The sequence below is a fragment of the Aquila chrysaetos genome, chromosome 24 (assembly GCF_900496995.4).
Source record: "Aquila chrysaetos chrysaetos chromosome 24, bAquChr1.4, whole genome shotgun sequence".
NCBI lineage: Eukaryota > Metazoa > Chordata > Aves > Accipitriformes > Accipitridae > Aquila > Aquila chrysaetos.
Genome location: NC_044027.1, coordinates 9,444,373 through 9,461,373, shown reverse-complemented (window position 1 = coordinate 9,461,373; position 17,001 = coordinate 9,444,373). Strand labels below are relative to the sequence as shown.

General features: G+C 48.1%; 2 protein-coding genes and 2 non-coding genes across 20 annotated transcripts in view; 1 reads left to right on the top strand and 3 right to left on the bottom strand.

The window, feature by feature from the left end:
* Nucleotides 1-1,728: 1,728 nt before the first annotated feature.
* Nucleotides 1,729-4,764, bottom strand: RPL12 (ribosomal protein L12). 5 transcript variants are annotated; one of them, XM_029999880.2, is made up of 7 exons: nt 4,381-4,515; nt 4,210-4,283; nt 3,826-3,924; nt 3,030-3,111; nt 2,463-2,549; nt 1,910-2,022; nt 1,729-1,820 (listed from the first exon to the last, which is right to left on the bottom strand). In XM_029999880.2, exons 1-7 carry the CDS (start codon nt 4,415-4,417, stop codon nt 1,815-1,817), a joined length of 498 nt encoding a protein of 165 aa, XP_029855740.1. In that variant the 5' UTR covers nt 4,418-4,515; the 3' UTR covers nt 1,729-1,814. The 5 variants fall into 5 exon arrangements, 3 of the variants coding, with proteins under 3 accessions (XP_029855740.1, XP_040975689.1, XP_040975690.1); XR_005931309.1 differs by lacking the exons at nt 1,729-1,820; nt 1,910-2,022; nt 2,463-2,549; nt 4,210-4,283 and adding an exon at nt 3,210-3,483 and having other exon boundaries at nt 3,038-3,111; nt 3,836-3,924; nt 4,381-4,764; XR_005931308.1 differs by lacking the exons at nt 1,729-1,820; nt 1,910-2,022; nt 2,463-2,549; nt 4,210-4,283 and adding an exon at nt 3,210-3,463 and having other exon boundaries at nt 3,038-3,111; nt 3,836-3,924; nt 4,381-4,764.
* LOC115335501 lies at nt 2,697-2,822 on the bottom strand. Its single transcript, XR_003921445.1, has one exon. It is a non-coding gene; the product is annotated as a small nucleolar RNA SNORA65 (small nucleolar RNA).
* LOC115335502 lies at nt 3,260-3,388 on the bottom strand. Its single transcript, XR_003921446.1, has one exon. It is a non-coding gene; the product is annotated as a small nucleolar RNA SNORA65 (small nucleolar RNA).
* LRSAM1 (leucine rich repeat and sterile alpha motif containing 1) overlaps nt 4,620-17,001 on the top strand; it is a 28,872-nt gene continuing 16,490 nt past the window's right edge. Inside the window, exons 1-9 of one of the 13 annotated variants that reach the window (XM_041119747.1) lie at nt 4,717-4,772; nt 5,146-6,106; nt 9,111-9,301; nt 10,888-10,944; nt 12,591-12,635; nt 13,097-13,174; nt 14,038-14,106; nt 14,868-14,952; nt 16,324-16,445. In XM_041119747.1, the coding sequence (XP_040975681.1) occupies nt 9,230-9,301; nt 10,888-10,944; nt 12,591-12,635; nt 13,097-13,174; nt 14,038-14,106; nt 14,868-14,952; nt 16,324-16,445 (528 nt within the window). In that variant the 5' untranslated portion in view covers nt 4,717-4,772; nt 5,146-6,106; nt 9,111-9,229. The other 12 variants (XM_029999875.2, XM_041119750.1, XM_029999876.2 and 9 more) reach the window with 12 other exon arrangements.

Sequence of the window (17,001 nt, the reverse complement as noted above, 5' to 3'; positions counted from 1 at the left end):
TTAGCATCCTGCTCGCTATAGCAGAGCTCCAGCCAGGAAGTTTTCCTCCAGGGCTGTAAGTACCCTGTAAGAATAACTTTGAGAGTTACTTGCAAAACTGAAGAGACACTGACAAGCAAAAAGTTAATGGAGTACTGTCAACACTTTGCAGAGGAGGAAAACATATCTTGCAGAACATTTTTTTGAGACCAAGGCTCATACAGCTCAGCATCTTGGGAAGAATTTGATCCCCTTTCCCTTTGGAAAAATGGACCTAAATTAACATTCATAACTTTTTTTTTCCAGGACGCTCTGTTAGGGCTGAAGTAAACTGCAATCATAATGCTGCTGTTAATAGGGCTTTTAGTAATACCTCAGAGTCAGCTAAAGCATTCTTATTACCAGGGTAATTTCACTTCACTTCTAATACAGCTTTCCACAGCCTGAAAGACTAGACATCAACCCTTGCGCTGTGCTACCCCAAGGGAAAATCCAGCCTTTGCTGGAAACAGAACAGTTTCCCCAGGATCTTTGGTTCTATCCACACTCCCCAGCTGTACCACCATGGTACAAAGTCTATTGTTGAAGGGCAGCAGTTCTTCATCAGCAGGTTAAGTTGGCACTCCTGCAGGGTGCAGTTACTAGCAGAAACAGCCAGAATATTCACTGCTAAACACAAGTTTTGTGGCTCAGCCAGGTTTTAGGATCCGTTCCTTAACAAGCAGTAGCACTGGATTTACAGAATGCTCATGCACAGGGAAACACCAACATTTAAACAGCTTCTTTTTCTTTCAGAGAATACACCAGGACCTGGAACATACAATGTAGAGAGGGGCTATAGGGCTTGCTTACCCAGCTCCCTCAGTATCACCATTCAAGGAATCAGGAGACCCAAGAAACATGAGACTGGGCCCTTTACAACTCTCTGAAGCAGAGAGGACCACAGGATTTCACTCGCAATCAACAGACTTGCTCCTCTTCAGTGATGAAATAAAGCACAAAACAAATTCAGCTCAAGAACTAGAATGTGCGTGCTTGTCCTGGTCACCAGAAGAAAATCCACAATGTCATCTGCTTCAAGGCAAGAGAAAAAGCTGAGCAGCAAAGAATCTGATTTGTTCTACAGAAAACCCACAATGCCACCTAGGCCAGAGGTTCCTCCTGGCAATAATGGGCTAGAGGCAAGGCCAAGCTACATACTGCCAGGCATACAAAGCTATTTTTGCCTGGCTCCTGTGGTCCCTGGGAATGCTGACTGAACAGCCACACCTTGGATTTCATTTCAAACAGGGACTAGTCAGAGCTCTTCCATCCCACAAGCACATGCAGCTACTCTAGCACAGGGTTAAGAGCCAGGCAGCCTCCAAAATTATTTTCAAGCCTCAGTATGTGTTTGTGTCCTGGCTGTAGTGGTTCAGAGGAAGCCAGACCTGTTACTCCAGCACTTGCCCTAATGAAGGGCAACACCTGCAGCTCTGAGCTGCACAGGTGGCACTGGCAAGAAGAGACACCACAAGTTAGCAATGTTTGCTCTTTACTGGAGTGCTGGCTTGATGCAGCTCCACTTCTCTGAACTCAGTGTTGCTGCAAGCAAATGATTTCAGGGCAGCAAATGGGAAAGAAGCATCTTCTGACTTAGAAGTTTGTGTAAGAACCATCACTTTGGTTGACACAGAGGGCAGGTGGTCCCCAGCCAAAATCCACTATTCATGCAGCATGGGACAAGGACAAATTAAGCCAGCAACACTGTTGCAGACAACTGGGTCTTTATTAAGTATTTAAGGTGCTACAAAAAACTTAAGGAGCCTTCATAGGGCAACTTCTTTTCTGCAGTCTTAGCTCTGTTGAAAGAAGTAAATACAGCTCATCAGTGGAGAGTCTTTTAGTAAATAGTCTAATACAGCAAGTTCAGTCAGAGATGGATACTTACAGCTGGGCACTCAATCGCACCATTATTAATGTCATCAATGATATCATGTGGGTGTCTGCCATCAATGCTGCAACCCACAGACTGGGCAGTCCCAAGGATCTCCTTGATTGTCCCTGCAGTGGGAAGATACAGCTCGTCAGTGCTTTACCACAGGAAAACTTTGAAGAATGTATAGAGAACTCACCTCTCCACACCCCTCAGCTGTCCATCCCTCCCTCCCTCTGGGGTTTGCAGGCTGTAGCCACAGGGTTCACCAGGGGACAGCAAGCCACTTAAGACAGGTCTAGCATACTGGTTTCCAGGCAACACACCAGAAAGCACCACACATACCTTTCACCATCCTGTACCACCTTCACCAGAAGGTGTGAGCCTGGCTGCTCACAGCCAGCACAAGGTTGTTCCTGTGGTGCTCAGTGCCTGAGCAACCAAGCCACAGGAGGAGCTCCACCACACCACAGTTATGGGGCCCTCCCAGGAATCAGAGCAGAGCCTGGCTCAGGCACTCGGCACACGTGGAGGGAGGACTCTGTGCAACCCCAACACCAGTACTTACCCGACAGCTCTCGAGCCAGGGATCTGTGCCGCATCTGCCGTGCAATGTTCACTATCTCATCAAAGCTGACACTGCCACTGTGCTTAACTGTGAAGGAAAGCAACAGCACCACTAAGTTCATGAAAACACACGCACTCCCAGTTCCCCATGCTTCACTAGAGCAGCACCATTCCCAGCACTCAGACCACATGGAAACCAGAGAGTTCACAACTACAGTGAGGCTGCCATCAGCACGCCTGTTCCCAGATTTTGGCACAAAGTTACCCATGAGAATAACCCTGTTTCCTAAGTTGGCATTTTCTGTCAGCTCACCTCTGGACTGTCCTAGTCACTGCATTACAAGGCAGGTACAGTGGCAGGTGGCTGTTCTACACCATCCTCCAAGAAGCTGAACTCTGCTGGTGTACGAACTGTCATCTGTACTCTGACACTTAAGGAATGCCAGCTGCCCAAGATACAGACCCATGACACTCGTTTGCCAATTTATGCTGAATAATCCAAGAGGCAGGTACCTATTCCCCCCTTAGTCCCAAAACACATTCAGAACTGAAGTCAGATGAAACTTACTGTTTTTCTGCTTCTTCCTGTCACGAGGAGGCTCCTTCAGAGCTTTGATAATCAGAGCAGAGGCAGAAGGAACAACCTCTATCTAAATGAAAAGAGATTAATTTTCCTCCCCCTCTAAGCAGAATTAGGCAGCTAATGAAGATACTCAATGGGGCAATCAGTGCCTGCAAAGCTAATTACCAGAGCACTGTGTTTTCAGTTAGTTCACAAGGCTTTTTTGTGATGCAGAAACCTGTTCCCAGCCTTTCGGCACAGGCCTCCCCACAACCAGAAGAGGACTGCTTCCTGGACTGGGGCTTCCTCTCAGCTCACCACTGGAATATACCAGCCACGGAATTCAGGACAGGTATAGTGGCAGGTGGCTACAGGATTAGCTAAGGAGTTTTTTTCTAATTTCTCTATTGCTTGTAATAGTTTGTTCCTGGTCAGATGTTCTGTAGAAGGAACAATTTATCTGCAACAGGATTAAAAAAAAAAAATCAACTTCTGCACACGAGCAGATCCCTTCCCATCACTCACAGGCTGGGAACCTTCAGCCTGGCAAGCCCCAGGCTTCATACACAGACACAACCACTGCCAGATTTGAGCCAGAGGCACTCAGAAGGCTCATGCAGGTGTTTTAAGGTCTTTCCCAGAAGACCCCCACACATTTGCTGTGTGGAACTCATTTTATCCACCTCGGAAGGATGAAGGGCTGAGTCGACCCTGCCGGGATGTAAGCTTGTGGTTCGAGCAAGCAGAGCCCGTTCATGCTTGAGGCTTGCACCACGAAGCCATCCCATCTGGCGTTTAGTACCTGAGCTTGCCTGTTCTGGATGGTGAGCTTCACCGTGATCCTCAGCCCCTTCCAGTCACCCGTGGCCTTGGCAATGTCATCACCAACCTTCTTGGGGGACTAAGAAGAAACGACACATTCTTGTCACAAAAAACGGCACTTGGATGAAAGCAGAGCCTCCCCGTACCCCACGCGAGGCATGGTTTCGTTTGCTTCGTTGTAACGTCGCTAAAAAAATTCTTTTTCTCCCCGGCCGAACGGCGGGGCAGAGACACACCGGGACGCGCTTCCCCCCGCGCCGCCGCCCCCACCTCCCTGCCCCCTCCCTCCGCCTCAGCCCCGGGCCGCCTCCCGCCGCCCCAGGGGCCGCCCACGGTGCCCCCCGCCCGGTGCCGCCGTACGTACCAGACCGAGGGGACCGATCTTGGGGGCCAGAGCGGAGGTGGCGCCGACCTCCCCGCCGGTGCAGCGCAGGTACACTGCGGGCACAGCAACGAGCGTCAGACCCGCTCCGCCGGGCCCGGCCCGCCCGCCCTCACGGCCCGGGCCCGGCCCCCCCCCCGCCCCGGCACGTACCGACTTTGATCTCGTTGGGGTCGAACTTGGGCGGCATGGCGGCGGCGCCGGGGGCGGATGGCGGCGGATGGAGCGCGCGACGGCCTGGCGGCAGGCGGGCGGGAAAAGGGGAGGGGTGATGCGCGGGCACCGGATATAGCGGCCGAGATCTCGCGAGAGGGCGGAGCCGCGCGCGCCCCGCCTCCGCCGCCGCGCGTCGCCGGTGTGGGCAGTGGGCGGGGCGGGCAGCCTACCCGCCTGGGGGCGCACGAGGGCTGCGGGACGCTGCGCAGAACTCCATGGTCGGAGCGAGGCGCTCTGGCCCCTTCTCTCTATGGTCCCCGTGGCCGGGAGATCACGTGACCCTTGGAGGGGGCGGGAGGGGAGGTGTCGCATCATGGCGGCGGGGAGCGGTGAGCCAGGCTCGGCCGGGCCGGAGGCGGGGGGGGGGGGGGCGTATGGGCGGGGGATCGGCCCCCGGGGCCTCGGTAGCGTGTGCGGGGCTCTTCTCCCCTCAGCGCGGAGACGTGGGGCCTGGCGGGGCCGGGTTTCGCGGCGGATCGGCGGCGACCTCTGCCCCTCCCGGGGGTCCGAGGCTCCGTGTGGGTGTGAGATCCCTCAGGCTGCGCCCGGGCTCCTCAGAGGGGCGAGGGCGAGCAAAGGCGCAGGGCACCGTGCAGGCGCTTCTGCTGCCTCCGCAGAAGGGAGCAGGTGGTGCCCGAAGCTGCGGGTGTGTTGGTCGCGGCAGGAGACGCTGCCCTCGCTCATTGTTGCTGCTTTCCTCAGGTGTCGGGGCCGGTGCTGGCAGCGCTCAGGCCTTCAGGCACAGAACGGCTCCATTCTGGCTGATAAAAGAGTAAAGAAGAGGAGAACCGAGAAAGATAGCCTTTGGAAGCTGTGTGAAGCCTGGGAGGGGGACACTGCAGGGAATCCCTAAAGAGAAGAAGAAGAAGAGAATAGTGACAATAAGGGAGAGAGAGGACTGAGAGGCAGAGCTGGAGCTGGTGAAGAAGAGAGATTTGTTTCAGGCATTGCCAGTGGAGGTCCTTGACAGGATCAAGCAGAGCCTTGTTATTACAGGGGGTGGTACAACTGTCATGACAGCTCTCCAGCATAGAGAGCAAACGTGCCGTGGGAGAGCAAGTTACAAAGCTGCAGTTCGCCTTCCGTCTCCTTCCTGAATCTTGTTCCAGTGCGTGTTGGGCTGCAGTGCTTGCTGCTACCACTGCTAGTTGCCTGATAACCTTCCTCTCAGTGAGCAAGACCTGCTGCCTGAGAGATGTCTGGTGACGGCTCTGTCCTTCATGACTAGGTGGCATCTCTGCAGGAGCCCCGCTCAGATCCAGATGCTGGCTCACTGCTGCATTGCTGTGCTCCTGAGCATGTTTTCCCAGAGAAAATAAAATCTCTTTTCTTTCCATACCCCCATCTTGTCTGCTACAGTGCTGTGCCATATTTATGATGTCCAGAATGCTTTAAAAATTGGGGTTTGGGTCTTTTTATATAGCTACATTGCTGTTTCGTTTTGATTACATTTGTTTGCAAAATTAGGGGTTTGTTTTATTTTACTCTCAGCATCCAAACAGCTGCAGGCTGTAAAACACACAGTGGACGTTCCCTTGCCCTTTCTCTCCCTGTGTGTATGTTGCTGCTGCTTAGGCAGGCAGAGCAGGTTCCTGCAAAGACGAACCACTGGCATCTGTGGGGACATGGGATTTGCAATTCATCGATGCTCACTTAGTGCAGAGTGGGTACTGTCCCAGGCACTCACAGATAGTTCTTTCAATAACGTAAGAAATAAAAATTACGTCATATAAAATATGGTCGCATGCCAAAGGCCCTTCTTGTTATTGACTGCTGTGTGCTAGTCTCACTTAAAATTGATGGCGGTCAGCAAAGCACACAAAGGCAATGTCACAAAGAGAGGCACAGCTTTGCTCTTTGCAGGTTTGACGTGTCTTCTCACTAAGGCAAGTTTTGACATTTAAAAGGCTGTTCAATCCATTTAACAAGTCTCTGATCCTACATCTTTTGACCCCTGATACAACTCTTTTCCTGTTCAACTGCCTGTCCTTCAGCCTTCATGTCTATGTGTTTTCTTGGGTGAAAATTAAATAATGATTTTCCAATATCCACATGACTAATAATATCTAGCTGTAATAGAGGAAGGTGAGACAGGACAAGGGGATGCATAAGTCCTTAGCAAAGAGTTCAACATGTTCAGCAATGTTACGGATATCTTGCTTCAGGCACTCTTGTCCTTCTGGTTTCTCACCTTTAAATTTCCTTCTTTAGTTTCTCTCTGTGATGTCTGACCCTTGCTTACTGACAATGAACATCCCTTCTTGCTTAATCTCCTGAATTTTTGCTCTTGCCTCCCTTCCTGGGGGTGGGTAAGTCTGAGGGGCATTTCAGTAGTCTGAACTTGTTAAAAAGACAGCAAAGTAGGATGGCAGGGAAAGAGCCATGGAACTGTTGAGAGTTTGATTCTAATGCACAGAATGAGTTTATTTGTAGCCACAAATTTTGTAGCCTTCTGCTTCAAAATTTGTAGCCTTCTGCTGTGTCTCGTAGCTTGTTCTACTAGAGTGGTATGACAGCAGTACAGTGAAACTGGACATCCTTGCCTCCTTGTTTCTGGAGTGAAATGAAGGGTAGCTGCTTGGATGCATTTAGACTGAAGTTATATTTTGGTTTCACACTAAGGATTTATCTACATAAAGCTCTGTTTAGTTTTTGGCAGAGATCTCCATGTGCAAGGAACACCTCTGGCTGTATCCTGTGGGTACGTGCTTTTCAGTATAGTTTAAGACCAATGTGTAGACACAGCTGGCAGAGAACCATCTTTTTTATGTACAACACATGAGCTTCACTGAGCACTAAATTAACTGCATTGTATAGCTGTGCATTTACTGGTGAACTGGTGAAGTTTTGACTCTTCCGTATTTTTTTTTAAATTGCCTATTAAAACAATGTTTAAAAAAGTCATTGCAAAGTGAAACTTCCAGTGCAAGCTTCATAGCGTGTATCTCAATTTGCACTTTTGGCAGCTGTAGGTCCTGCTGGGCGCACCTTCTTTGCTGGGCAGTGCTGATCATGGTTCCTTAGGTTCCTTGTGTACTCCAAGGCTTCTTGGCCAGCCAGCTCAAGCCTACCCCTTTTGGGGTCTCTGTTGCTCTTCTGCTCTTCTCTCATCTTATCCTGGTCTTACCACCAAGCCAAATTCAGTCCTGCTTGCATCAGCTCCCTTTGTGAGCCCTTGTTCACCAGCAGCCCTAACTTGGACTCTTTCTGCATTGCCCCCTGCTCTCATGCAGCCTCAGATGAACCCCTTTTCCTCCTTGATTGTATTGCTTAGCTGGTCCCTGTCCCTCTTTTCCCAGCATCCTAACTGGTACCCATCTAATTACCAGCTGGTCTCCCCATTTCTTGTCCAGCCTTAGCTTTCTGCCCTCCCCACAAAATCCGCCAACACACTCCCTTTTTATCCCCTGCTGGTTCAGTCCTCTTCCAGAACTGACTCTGGTTTGTGTTACCCCTTCACTCACCTCCAGTTATGATTTCATGAGGCATCTTACTGTGATCTACTCTTTCCTCTCTCTGATTCAGCTTCTCTTCCTTTTACACTTGAATCAGCTGGTGTCTTTGCATCCAGTCCAGTTGAATTAACAGAAAAACATTCTCCAGCTCTTGGTCCTGTAGTGACCTGGAACAACCATTTTGGTGAAGATCTGGCTGCCCTGTAAGCCCAGGATGGAGTATGGCAATCTGACCTGGAGACACACAACCTGGGAGAAGCTCCTAAGTGCTGGGGGGGTTGCCGCAGATAGCTCACTCTGCCACACGGCTGGGGCAGCAGCATTGGGCTCTGGTTTGTAGTCAGAGTTTTTCTGAAGTTAGGGTCTTTTGGGTTTGTAGGCAGTTATTAGACTATTGTAAATTGATTTGGTTTTATAAGCCTGTTAAAAATCTGACTTTAAGCTATTAGGTGTTTAAGAAGAATCTTTTCATCAGATTGTGTGACTAAAATGGGGACAATATTCCTGTGTGACTCTGCTTCTGCCTAGAAAGCAAATGAATCACATGTTTTGTTGAGACAACCCCTAAAGCTGAGAAGCAAAGTTTAGCTTGGGCATCCTGATTCTGGTGTCTGTCTGGGGTCCCCATGACATCCTGGGAAGCAGCTGGGACTGGCTGTGTGACGTGCCAGAGGAGGCTCTGCTGTACTCAGTAGTCAACAAGCCCCTTGCAAACAGTTGTCTGTATTTTGAACTGCACTGGGGTCTTGTTTATTCTCACCTGCCCTGGAAGGGGAAGGCAGCTGTGTTGCTCTCAAGATTAGGAGTTTTTCACATTTCTAGCCTAGCTTTACTCTAGAACATTTTACAGTTGCTTGTTATTGTGCCAGAATTATCTCTGAGTTTAAATAGTTTGGGTTTTGCCCCCGGTGCTTGATCTCCTGATACGGTTACAGCTTTTTTAGTTTCTGTTGTAGGGTGGACCCTGTGTTTTCGTGATCACTCAATAGCCTTTCTCTGTAGATGTTCCAGCTTGGCTTAATTTATCTTGCACAGGGATGACCAAGACAATCAACCCATCTCAGAGACACAGCACTGCTTTTGCAGCTCGTGTTAACACTTCCACTGTGGAGGTGTGCTGGAATCTACCTGTTTGATCAAGCCAGAGAAGGGCTTAAACAAAGGCAATTGCTGAGACAGTGAGTTTTTTCTTTTTTTTTCCCCACTTATTAGAGCACAGTTCTGTAGTCCAGGCTCCCCAGCAAACGCATACTCCAGAAGCCCTCTGCCTTTATTTACGCTGATCATTTGTGCCACTGAGACAGAGCTTTGACCATAAGTCATAACTAAAGATGCCACTCTTCTTCCGTAAGAAGAAACCCAGCGATGATGCTCGGAAGCGCCTTGAATACCAAATGTGCCTGGTAAGCAATGCCGAGGTCTTTTCCGTTCTCTGTGTCCAGTCCTGGATGCCAGGTGAATTGGTATGTCCCCTGCTTTACCAATAATCATGTTACTGATCTCACCAAGACAGCAGGTCATCTTCCTAACGTACATCAGAGAATTCCTGCTTTCCCCATCTCCCTTTGCCCTCCCATCCACAGGTCCCCTTCGTGCCACTTCCATCCCTCTCTGCTGCTGTGTTTCCACGTAACATCCTCCACCCCACACCACCTGCCAGCCTGCATGTGGGACCCCATCCCGCCTTTCTCCTCCATGCCCCTTCACTCTTACAGATCTCCTAGTTTGCTTTTCCTGCCAAAGAACCTGTGACATCCCCTTTCCCATCATAACTGGCTTTCCTTGTGCCCCTCTTTTGCTTCTCATTGTTATTTTGTTTCTTCCTATCAATCAGAGGATTAACTTGTTAGATGCTGCTGTTTGTTTTCCTGGACTAGGATTTGGCCAGGATCTTCTGGGGTAGATCCTCAGCGGGTTGCTGTCATGCCAGCGAGGTTGGCAGAACTACCTGCCTTACAGCAGTCACAGATTTAAAGTTGGCTTTCTGAAAGCAATCTTCTTTTGAATTATTTCACCTATTCTGCTGTAGGAGCTGTGGACCAGTGCTGGCATAGGTGAACTGCTGTACTCTACCCCAGAGGCACCTGCATTTTAAAAGTGACAAAATTATGCCTGTTGGATGTCTGTAAGGTATTTTGGAAAGCAAGGCTTTGTTATGTACCCATAATTAATTTATTCAGTTGGAGGATTTCTGTTCTGCACCTGAGGGGCTGGGGAGGATAGCTTATTCTGTCTGTTCTAGGATTAGTTCTGTATTGCACATGCTTAGTTTGGGGTCAGATATCCAGTTCTGAAGACTTAACAGAGGCACTAACACAAGCGGGTTTTATTGCCTCATGCAGTACCTTTTATTTAAGAAAATAATTCCAGAGATGCAATGCTGCTTACAGTGAGTTTTGTCCAGTGTCATTGCAGTTAGCAATGGCATTGGATGTAGTTGATTTGAATATGGAAAACCACTTTTGTACAGAAGCAGTTAGTCCTTGCTCTGTCTTACACAGCAGAGCTGGCTCTGCAGGTCCCAGGGGAGAAAAAGGCAATAGTAGGTTACTTTGGTTTCTGTGTACAGTTCAGAAGAAGGTTGGTCTGCTGGGTGAGACATGCCAATGGCACAGCAGGCTCTTTACAGGCTAGGATGGCACTGCTGTTGTTCCTAGGAAGCACCTCTCTTGAGAACCCATCATTTCCTTTCCATATCCTCTCAGATAAAATTGCAGAATTAGGATGTGCTTTGGTTCTTTGTGCAGAAATTAAGTTATTGCACCAAAAGGGTTTTTCTGCAGTTTGGTTTCCCAGTTGCTTTTGCTTGCTGCAGTTGTAGCAGCACACTCTTTGCTTCTAGCATCGTCGTTGAATTACATAGCTGTGGCAGAGAACCGTAATTGCATTTTCTAGGGAAGGGCCAGTTGAGTAGTTTAGTCAATATGCAGCAAGGGGCCATGTATTTCTGCATGGTCTAATTCTCTGGGTGCGTATCTTCTCTCTCCAGGCAAAAGAAGCTGGTGCTGATGACATTCTTGACATATCCAAATGTGAACTCTCAGAGGTATGTTCTCTACAACTTCCAGTATTAGCTCACAGATCTGAGTCCTCTGTCTGCTTCTTGTTACCAACTATCAGATTTAGTATCACGTCTATGAGCCTTGAAACAGAAATGGCCTTGTTACTGGTCTGCTTCTTCCTATGTCTGCTGAGCTCTGGCTTTCAGGTACAGGCTGCTTCTGCTTTTTTTTTGTGGGAGATTGCCTGTCCTACCTGATGCTTCCACAACATTTTTGTCCTGGGAGTCCTTTTTCATTTGACAAGATGGGAAGGGCAGAGTGGTCTCATACCCTCCACCAGTACCTTGGTAGGACCCTAGTTTGGGACCTCATGGCGTAATTTAGCAAGTCATAAGGGAATTTGGTTGCCAAAAGCTGACTGTTTCTAATGTTAGAGCTACAAAGTCTGCCACCTGTGCTTATTTTTCTGTATAAGTGAAAATCCGTGATTCCAGGCTGTTGGTTAAGGATGGAATTCTCACTTCCAGCTTGGCTTCTTTTATGGCAGCCAACTAAATTAGAAACAAGCTGTCTGTTGGAGTGTGCGCGGTTAGTGACAGATTGCCAGGCTTTCAGAGGAGACACAGCTTTTCATTCTGGCAGCCAGGCAATCCTGTTAAGCAGAAGCCCGTTTTTATTTCACTTTCAGTTTTTATTCATTGTCCTGTGTTTCTAAAACATGTTGGTACCTGCGTAACCTTTTGTCACAGGATGCCTTTGCCAAACAACCTAATAGATATTGCAGTGCTCTTTGGGGAGAGATTTTGGACCATCCTGGAGAGGATAGCTGTCTGCTGTGCAGTATGAAATGGCTTTGCTGAGACTTTGGGATGTTTTGTTCCAAGATCAGAAGCCAACAGCATCTTGCGTGTAGGTTTGTGAGCTGTGTGGGATGGTCTGCGAGCCAGTCTGGGTAAAAGGGTGGCAGACAGAAGATGCACACTGAGCCAGCTCCATTCATAGCTGCAGCTGGTCTTGGATCCCCAGTGGCTCCTTCTGGATTGGTACCATAAAACTCTGTCTTGCTTGTCTTCTCTTTAGCCTTTGTAGTTTCAATAAATAAAGCGAGCCATCAGTTTGGTGTTAAAATTAACTCTGGACAACACTTTGGCCAATGCCAGTTCCATGCTGCAGAGCAGGTCATGGTGCTTAGAGCCTTGGCTGGCATCAGCTGAATTTGCTGCAATATCCCTTTTCTGACTGCCCCCCTCCTGCAGAGCCTAGCACATATGGAGACACTCAGTCCTGCCTGTTGCTCACCTTTCTCACTTAGCCCACTGCAGCGTGTTTGCTGAGGTTGCAAAACCATAGAATATATTTGTATGATGACTAACTGAAAATATGCCTGAACTCTTGCGTCATCTGCGTATTGAATATTAAATCACTCAAGACTTGGATTTCTGCCTAAACCTCAGTCTGTTCTGTGCTGTGCACAACACTTGTATTGTGGAGAGCCATTGCAAGCTGTTCAAATGGAAGCTAACCAGGAAGTACTGGCATCCTGGGCCAAAACTAGGGGCCAGTAACTTTAAGTATCATTTGCGTTTTCATTGAAGTTAATTATTCACACTTTACAAGTGGATACTGTAGAAGTGCTTACAAAGGTAGTACCTTCAGAAGTCTGACACAATTATTTTTTAATTGTTTTTAGGTTCCTTATGGGGCCTTTGCAACTTGTAAAGTCTTGCAAAAAAAGGTAATGTTGCAATCAGAAATTATTAGATAATTCTATTATTATGCTTGAGTAGTATTGTTGTGTTTGAAATGACTGTATGTGGTTGTTTATATGTTGCTTCAGAAGAAGTTTGCTTGTAATGAATTTGGCTGCTTGTATGATACTATGTAGAAAGCAATTTGGGTAGGACTAATCCTGTCTGTGTGCTTTAGAGCTAACTTCTGTCATGAAAGATGAGGTGGTTGTTTCTATCTTAGACTATCTAATGATATTTCTCATGTAAGAAACTAGGCTCTTGTTTAGATCTCATGTTACGTGTTTGACCTTCTGTGAAAATGCATTTATTATTTCAATATTTTATATGATACTGAATAAGATACTAAGCTCTTACACAGCCTCCACAATTAAATCTCAACAAATGTGCTTGTTCTAGCCGGCAGCATCTCTTGTGTTCATGTTTCAATAGGATTTTTCCTCCTCAGGTCCTGATTATTCATACGAATAATCTGACATCTTTAGTTCCAAAGTCCTGCAGCCTCCTGAGTCTTATAACTGTGAAGGTAATTGTGATTCTTAACACTTAATCTGCAGCCTGTTTTCCTTGCATTCTAGCTGCATTAAAACACACTAGCCCAAATAAATCTGTCTGTGCCAAGAATCAGTAACAAGGTGTGAAACCTGCCTTTCCTATGTTTACCTCCCTGGTAGATGGATTGCAGTCACTGAGTGGTTTGTATAAAATCATAATCAGTCCCAGGACTCGTTTATCCTCTTCATAATCTCACACTTTCCCCCTCAACAGCCTCTCACAGTGGGGGTGAGTCAGGGCTGAGTGTGTTATGGGGTATATCCATCTCTCCTCTGCACTGGTGTGTCATTTGAAGGTGAATGAAACTGGTGATGGGTGACGATGGGTGGTGGGGCTGTATTGTTGTACCTGTCATACAAATGCTGAGGGCTTTCAGCTCCACCACCCTTGTGCTGTGGTTCCACAAGAGGCAGAGTCACTCCAGCAGCTCACCTCTCCCCGTGGAGGAGGGTCTCCAGGTGTAGTCCTGTCCTCTCCCTGTGCCAGCGCTGGTGTTGGAGCAGTTCAGCTCACTGATCCTGCAGAAAATGTCTTTTTCTGCCAGGCTGGCTCCATGGAGATGATTTATCCAGTTGGCTCATCCAGTTTTGTGGAACAGCTCCCTTGGTGTCACTGTTCTCCCTAGTCTTTTGTTTGTTTATCGATGTATAGAGGCTTGAGTTTTCAAAAGACCTACAAGAATTAAGTACCTTTGTCTCTTTGAAAACTTAAGCTGCTTTTCAAAGCCCCATTGGAAGGAAAGTAATTTTCATTGCTAGATAATTCCTGACCTTTCATTCTTGCACCATGACTTCTTTTCCCAACCGTGTTCGGTGAAATCATCTACTTTTCCAGGTTCTAGACCTGCATGACAACCAGCTGGCATCGCTTCCTGCTGATATTGGTCAGCTGACATCTCTTCAGGTAAAAGATTTGCATCTGCATCCCAAGTGTCTGTAAAGGGCATGTTACAGGACAGCAAGAATATGGGCTTACTGCTATTTTTATTTTATAATTAATCACAACTTAAATGATGGTGCTGATATTGTCAGATCTATCTCATTGACTTGACTGTCACTGTTGAACTGGCTTGTTGGAGAGGGAGAGCAGAAGCGCAGGAGAAGAGCAGGCATGCTGAGTTATATAGTCCCTGCTTAGTGCAAGGGCTGTCAGTCCAAATGGCTCCCACTGCCAAGCAGGTGCTATGAGCAAGCAGAGCTGGAGCTTCCAGCCCCGCTGATTTCCCAACATATTCAGGTTTTACCATTCTCCCTTGTGTGATTATGTTGAGAACTCAGTGCAGCGTGTCGTAGTGGACACTGAGGGTCCCCTCTGCTCGGGGTGCAGCTGTAGGTTCAGTTGCTGTTCCCCTGTGGGAGCCGGGGTGGGGGAGTGCTGCCCTGGAGGGAAAGACACTGCTTCCCTGTTCCTGCATCTGGGTGCAGCACCTACTGCTGCTGTTGGCTGTGAACGGGGTTTCTCACTGCATGTGGTAGCTAGATGTACCCTGTATCCAGGGCTTCTGGAATTTTTTTATTTTTTTATTTTTAACCTAGCAAGTATTGTCTAAAAGCAATTTTAAGTTATCCTTCTGGGCCTGAAAGTAGTCCCAACAGCACGGATGTGTAGAAGATCTGAGACTTATATAAAGAATATCTTGAATATCTTTTCTGTTAATACCTTAGGTCCTAAACCTTGAAAGGAATCTTTTAAAATGTCTTCCACAATCTATAGGAGACCTTGCCCAGCTCCAGATGCTCAATGTGAAAGGTATGGCACACGTTTCTTGTCGGTGCTCTGGGCAAAGCACCATTTATTATCTGGGTCGTGTTGAGCTGCATTAGTAATTATTCCTTTCAACCAAAGCAAGCACCAAATGGTTTACACTGTGAACGCTAAGGAAGAACACAAAAAGGATTTGAATTCAAATAGTTGGCAAGGCAGGAGAAATCATCTAAGCTGAAAATGTTTCCTAAAAATTCCCTGAGTTATTTGGAGTAACTAGGGTTGTTTGGCTGCTTCTTAGAAAATGCACACACTGTCTGCCTTGGTTCCCTGGCATGTGGTTCAACTCATGGCTCTTGGGTCAAACTTGCTCCGTATGACGTTTTCATTCAGCACATTGCCTTTTCTCAAATGAGAGGTTGTTGGTCCATCATGCCCCATCTCAACAGCTGAAAGCTTACTTGTGTGCCTGCACACGGACAGCATTTCAGAGCCCCAGCTGCCTCGTGCCTGCAGCAAGGCGAGCCGAGGGGGCTGGAGGCACACGTCTTCCTCCGGGAGCATGAGACCCCCCTCGGGCTGGGAGCGCTGTGTGTGCCCTGCAAGAGGAGTCCCAGGCCGGGGTTTGCCCCGCTCTGGGTAATGATTTAGACCAACCCAAGAAATCTGTCTGTGCAGATTCAAGTGTAAGAAAAATAGCAGGTCTTTGGCAGAAGCAGTTCAGTAAAGCAAGCAGAGCAGTCGGCCTGGATAAACTGAATTACAATTAAGTCCACCGACACCCGGAGCTCGGTGACGTGAGCCTGTGTAGCCCCGCCAGGTTTGCACAGCCCTAACACAAAGGTCACAACCATACCTCTTTTCAAGACTCCTGGGCATTTTCCAGATATGCAGTGCCATAAATTCGGGAGAAAAAGGAGACTTTGTTACAGGGAGCTGTTGCTGAAACAGGGAAGGAAATGGAGGGCAAGGAACTTGGAAGTGCAGCTCAGTTCATTGCTGTATCTGTCTGCAGCACCTGGCCTTTGACCCCTAGATGTGCAGTCCCACACTCAGTCCCCTTTCTCCCATCTCTGGTACTTGCACCGAAGGGAAGGAGACTCCACGTTACAAATATTCTCCTGAAGAGCACAGATCCAGCCTGCAGCAGTGACCTCAGCTGAGAAGTTCGTTTCGGCGTGAGGAACCACTGCTGGACCTGTGCAGCGGGGCTGTGTGCAAGTAGATGTTGACGCCCATTTGCCTTGGTGGGCAATGGCAGCCTCTGGAGTTCTCGTGTCACCCACAACAGCCCCGTCCCGGTAGTAGAGTATAGAAAATGAGTCATATGTACCATTATGGTTTGGTGTTCCAGCAGATGAACTTGCTGGGTCCTGCTTTGGAAAAGTTATGTGGTACTAAATGACTTTTCTCTAGGTAACAAGCTGAAGGAGCTGCCTGCTACCGTGAGCGGCTTGCGGAGTTTGCGCACTCTGGATATCAGTGAGAACATGCTGCAAGAGCTGCCACGGGTGCTGGCTCACATCCGCACGCTGCAGGTACGCAGCCAGCCAGCCGTGTCTGTCTCTCCCCTTTGCAGGCTGTTTGTTCTGCTGCAGGCTGCTTCCCTTCCTGCTTGCTCAATACGGTAATAAATTTAGCGTAGAAAGTGAATTTTTAGGGCTTGGGCAGGACCCACTGTGGGGGATTGTAACAAGGCTATATGTGGTTCTTGGTGTCCAAAATAGCTTTTGCGTACTGTTCCTGCTTTGATCTTTTCTGATCACTTTTTGCCGTGGCTTAATCATGACAAAAGTAGTCTACAGGGAGTGAACCCCCAGGTATTTTTCTGCCAGGGCTGTCTCTCAGAGCATGAACTGTGCCTGTGGGCTCAGGTTGACTCAGCCGCTTTCCACCAAGGCTGATTCTAAATGAGCAGATGGGATATTTCTGAGGAGGTTTTTGCCTCCATTGCCGTGAGAGATCTCTGACTCATTGTCAGCCTCTGTAGGTTTCTGGCTCCCTGGAGTGCACATTCAAAATGGAACAAGCATCAAGATTTTTATGGATGTGTTACCTTCTGGCTGCCAAACTTGTCAGTACTGAACTGTGCAA

Coding starts and splice junctions, on each gene's coding strand:
- RPL12 (XM_041119755.1), bottom strand. CDS start 4,758: ATGATGCGACACCTCCCCTCCCGCCCCCTCCAAGGGTCACGTGATCTC. Junction 4,284..4,380: donor CCCCAACGAGATCAAAGTCG/GTACGTGCCGGG, acceptor CTGTGCCCGCAG/TGTACCTGCGCTGCACCGGC. Junction 3,925..4,209: donor AGATCGGTCCCCTCGGTCTG/GTACGTACGGCG, acceptor GTTTCTTCTTAG/TCCCCCAAGAAGGTTGGTGA.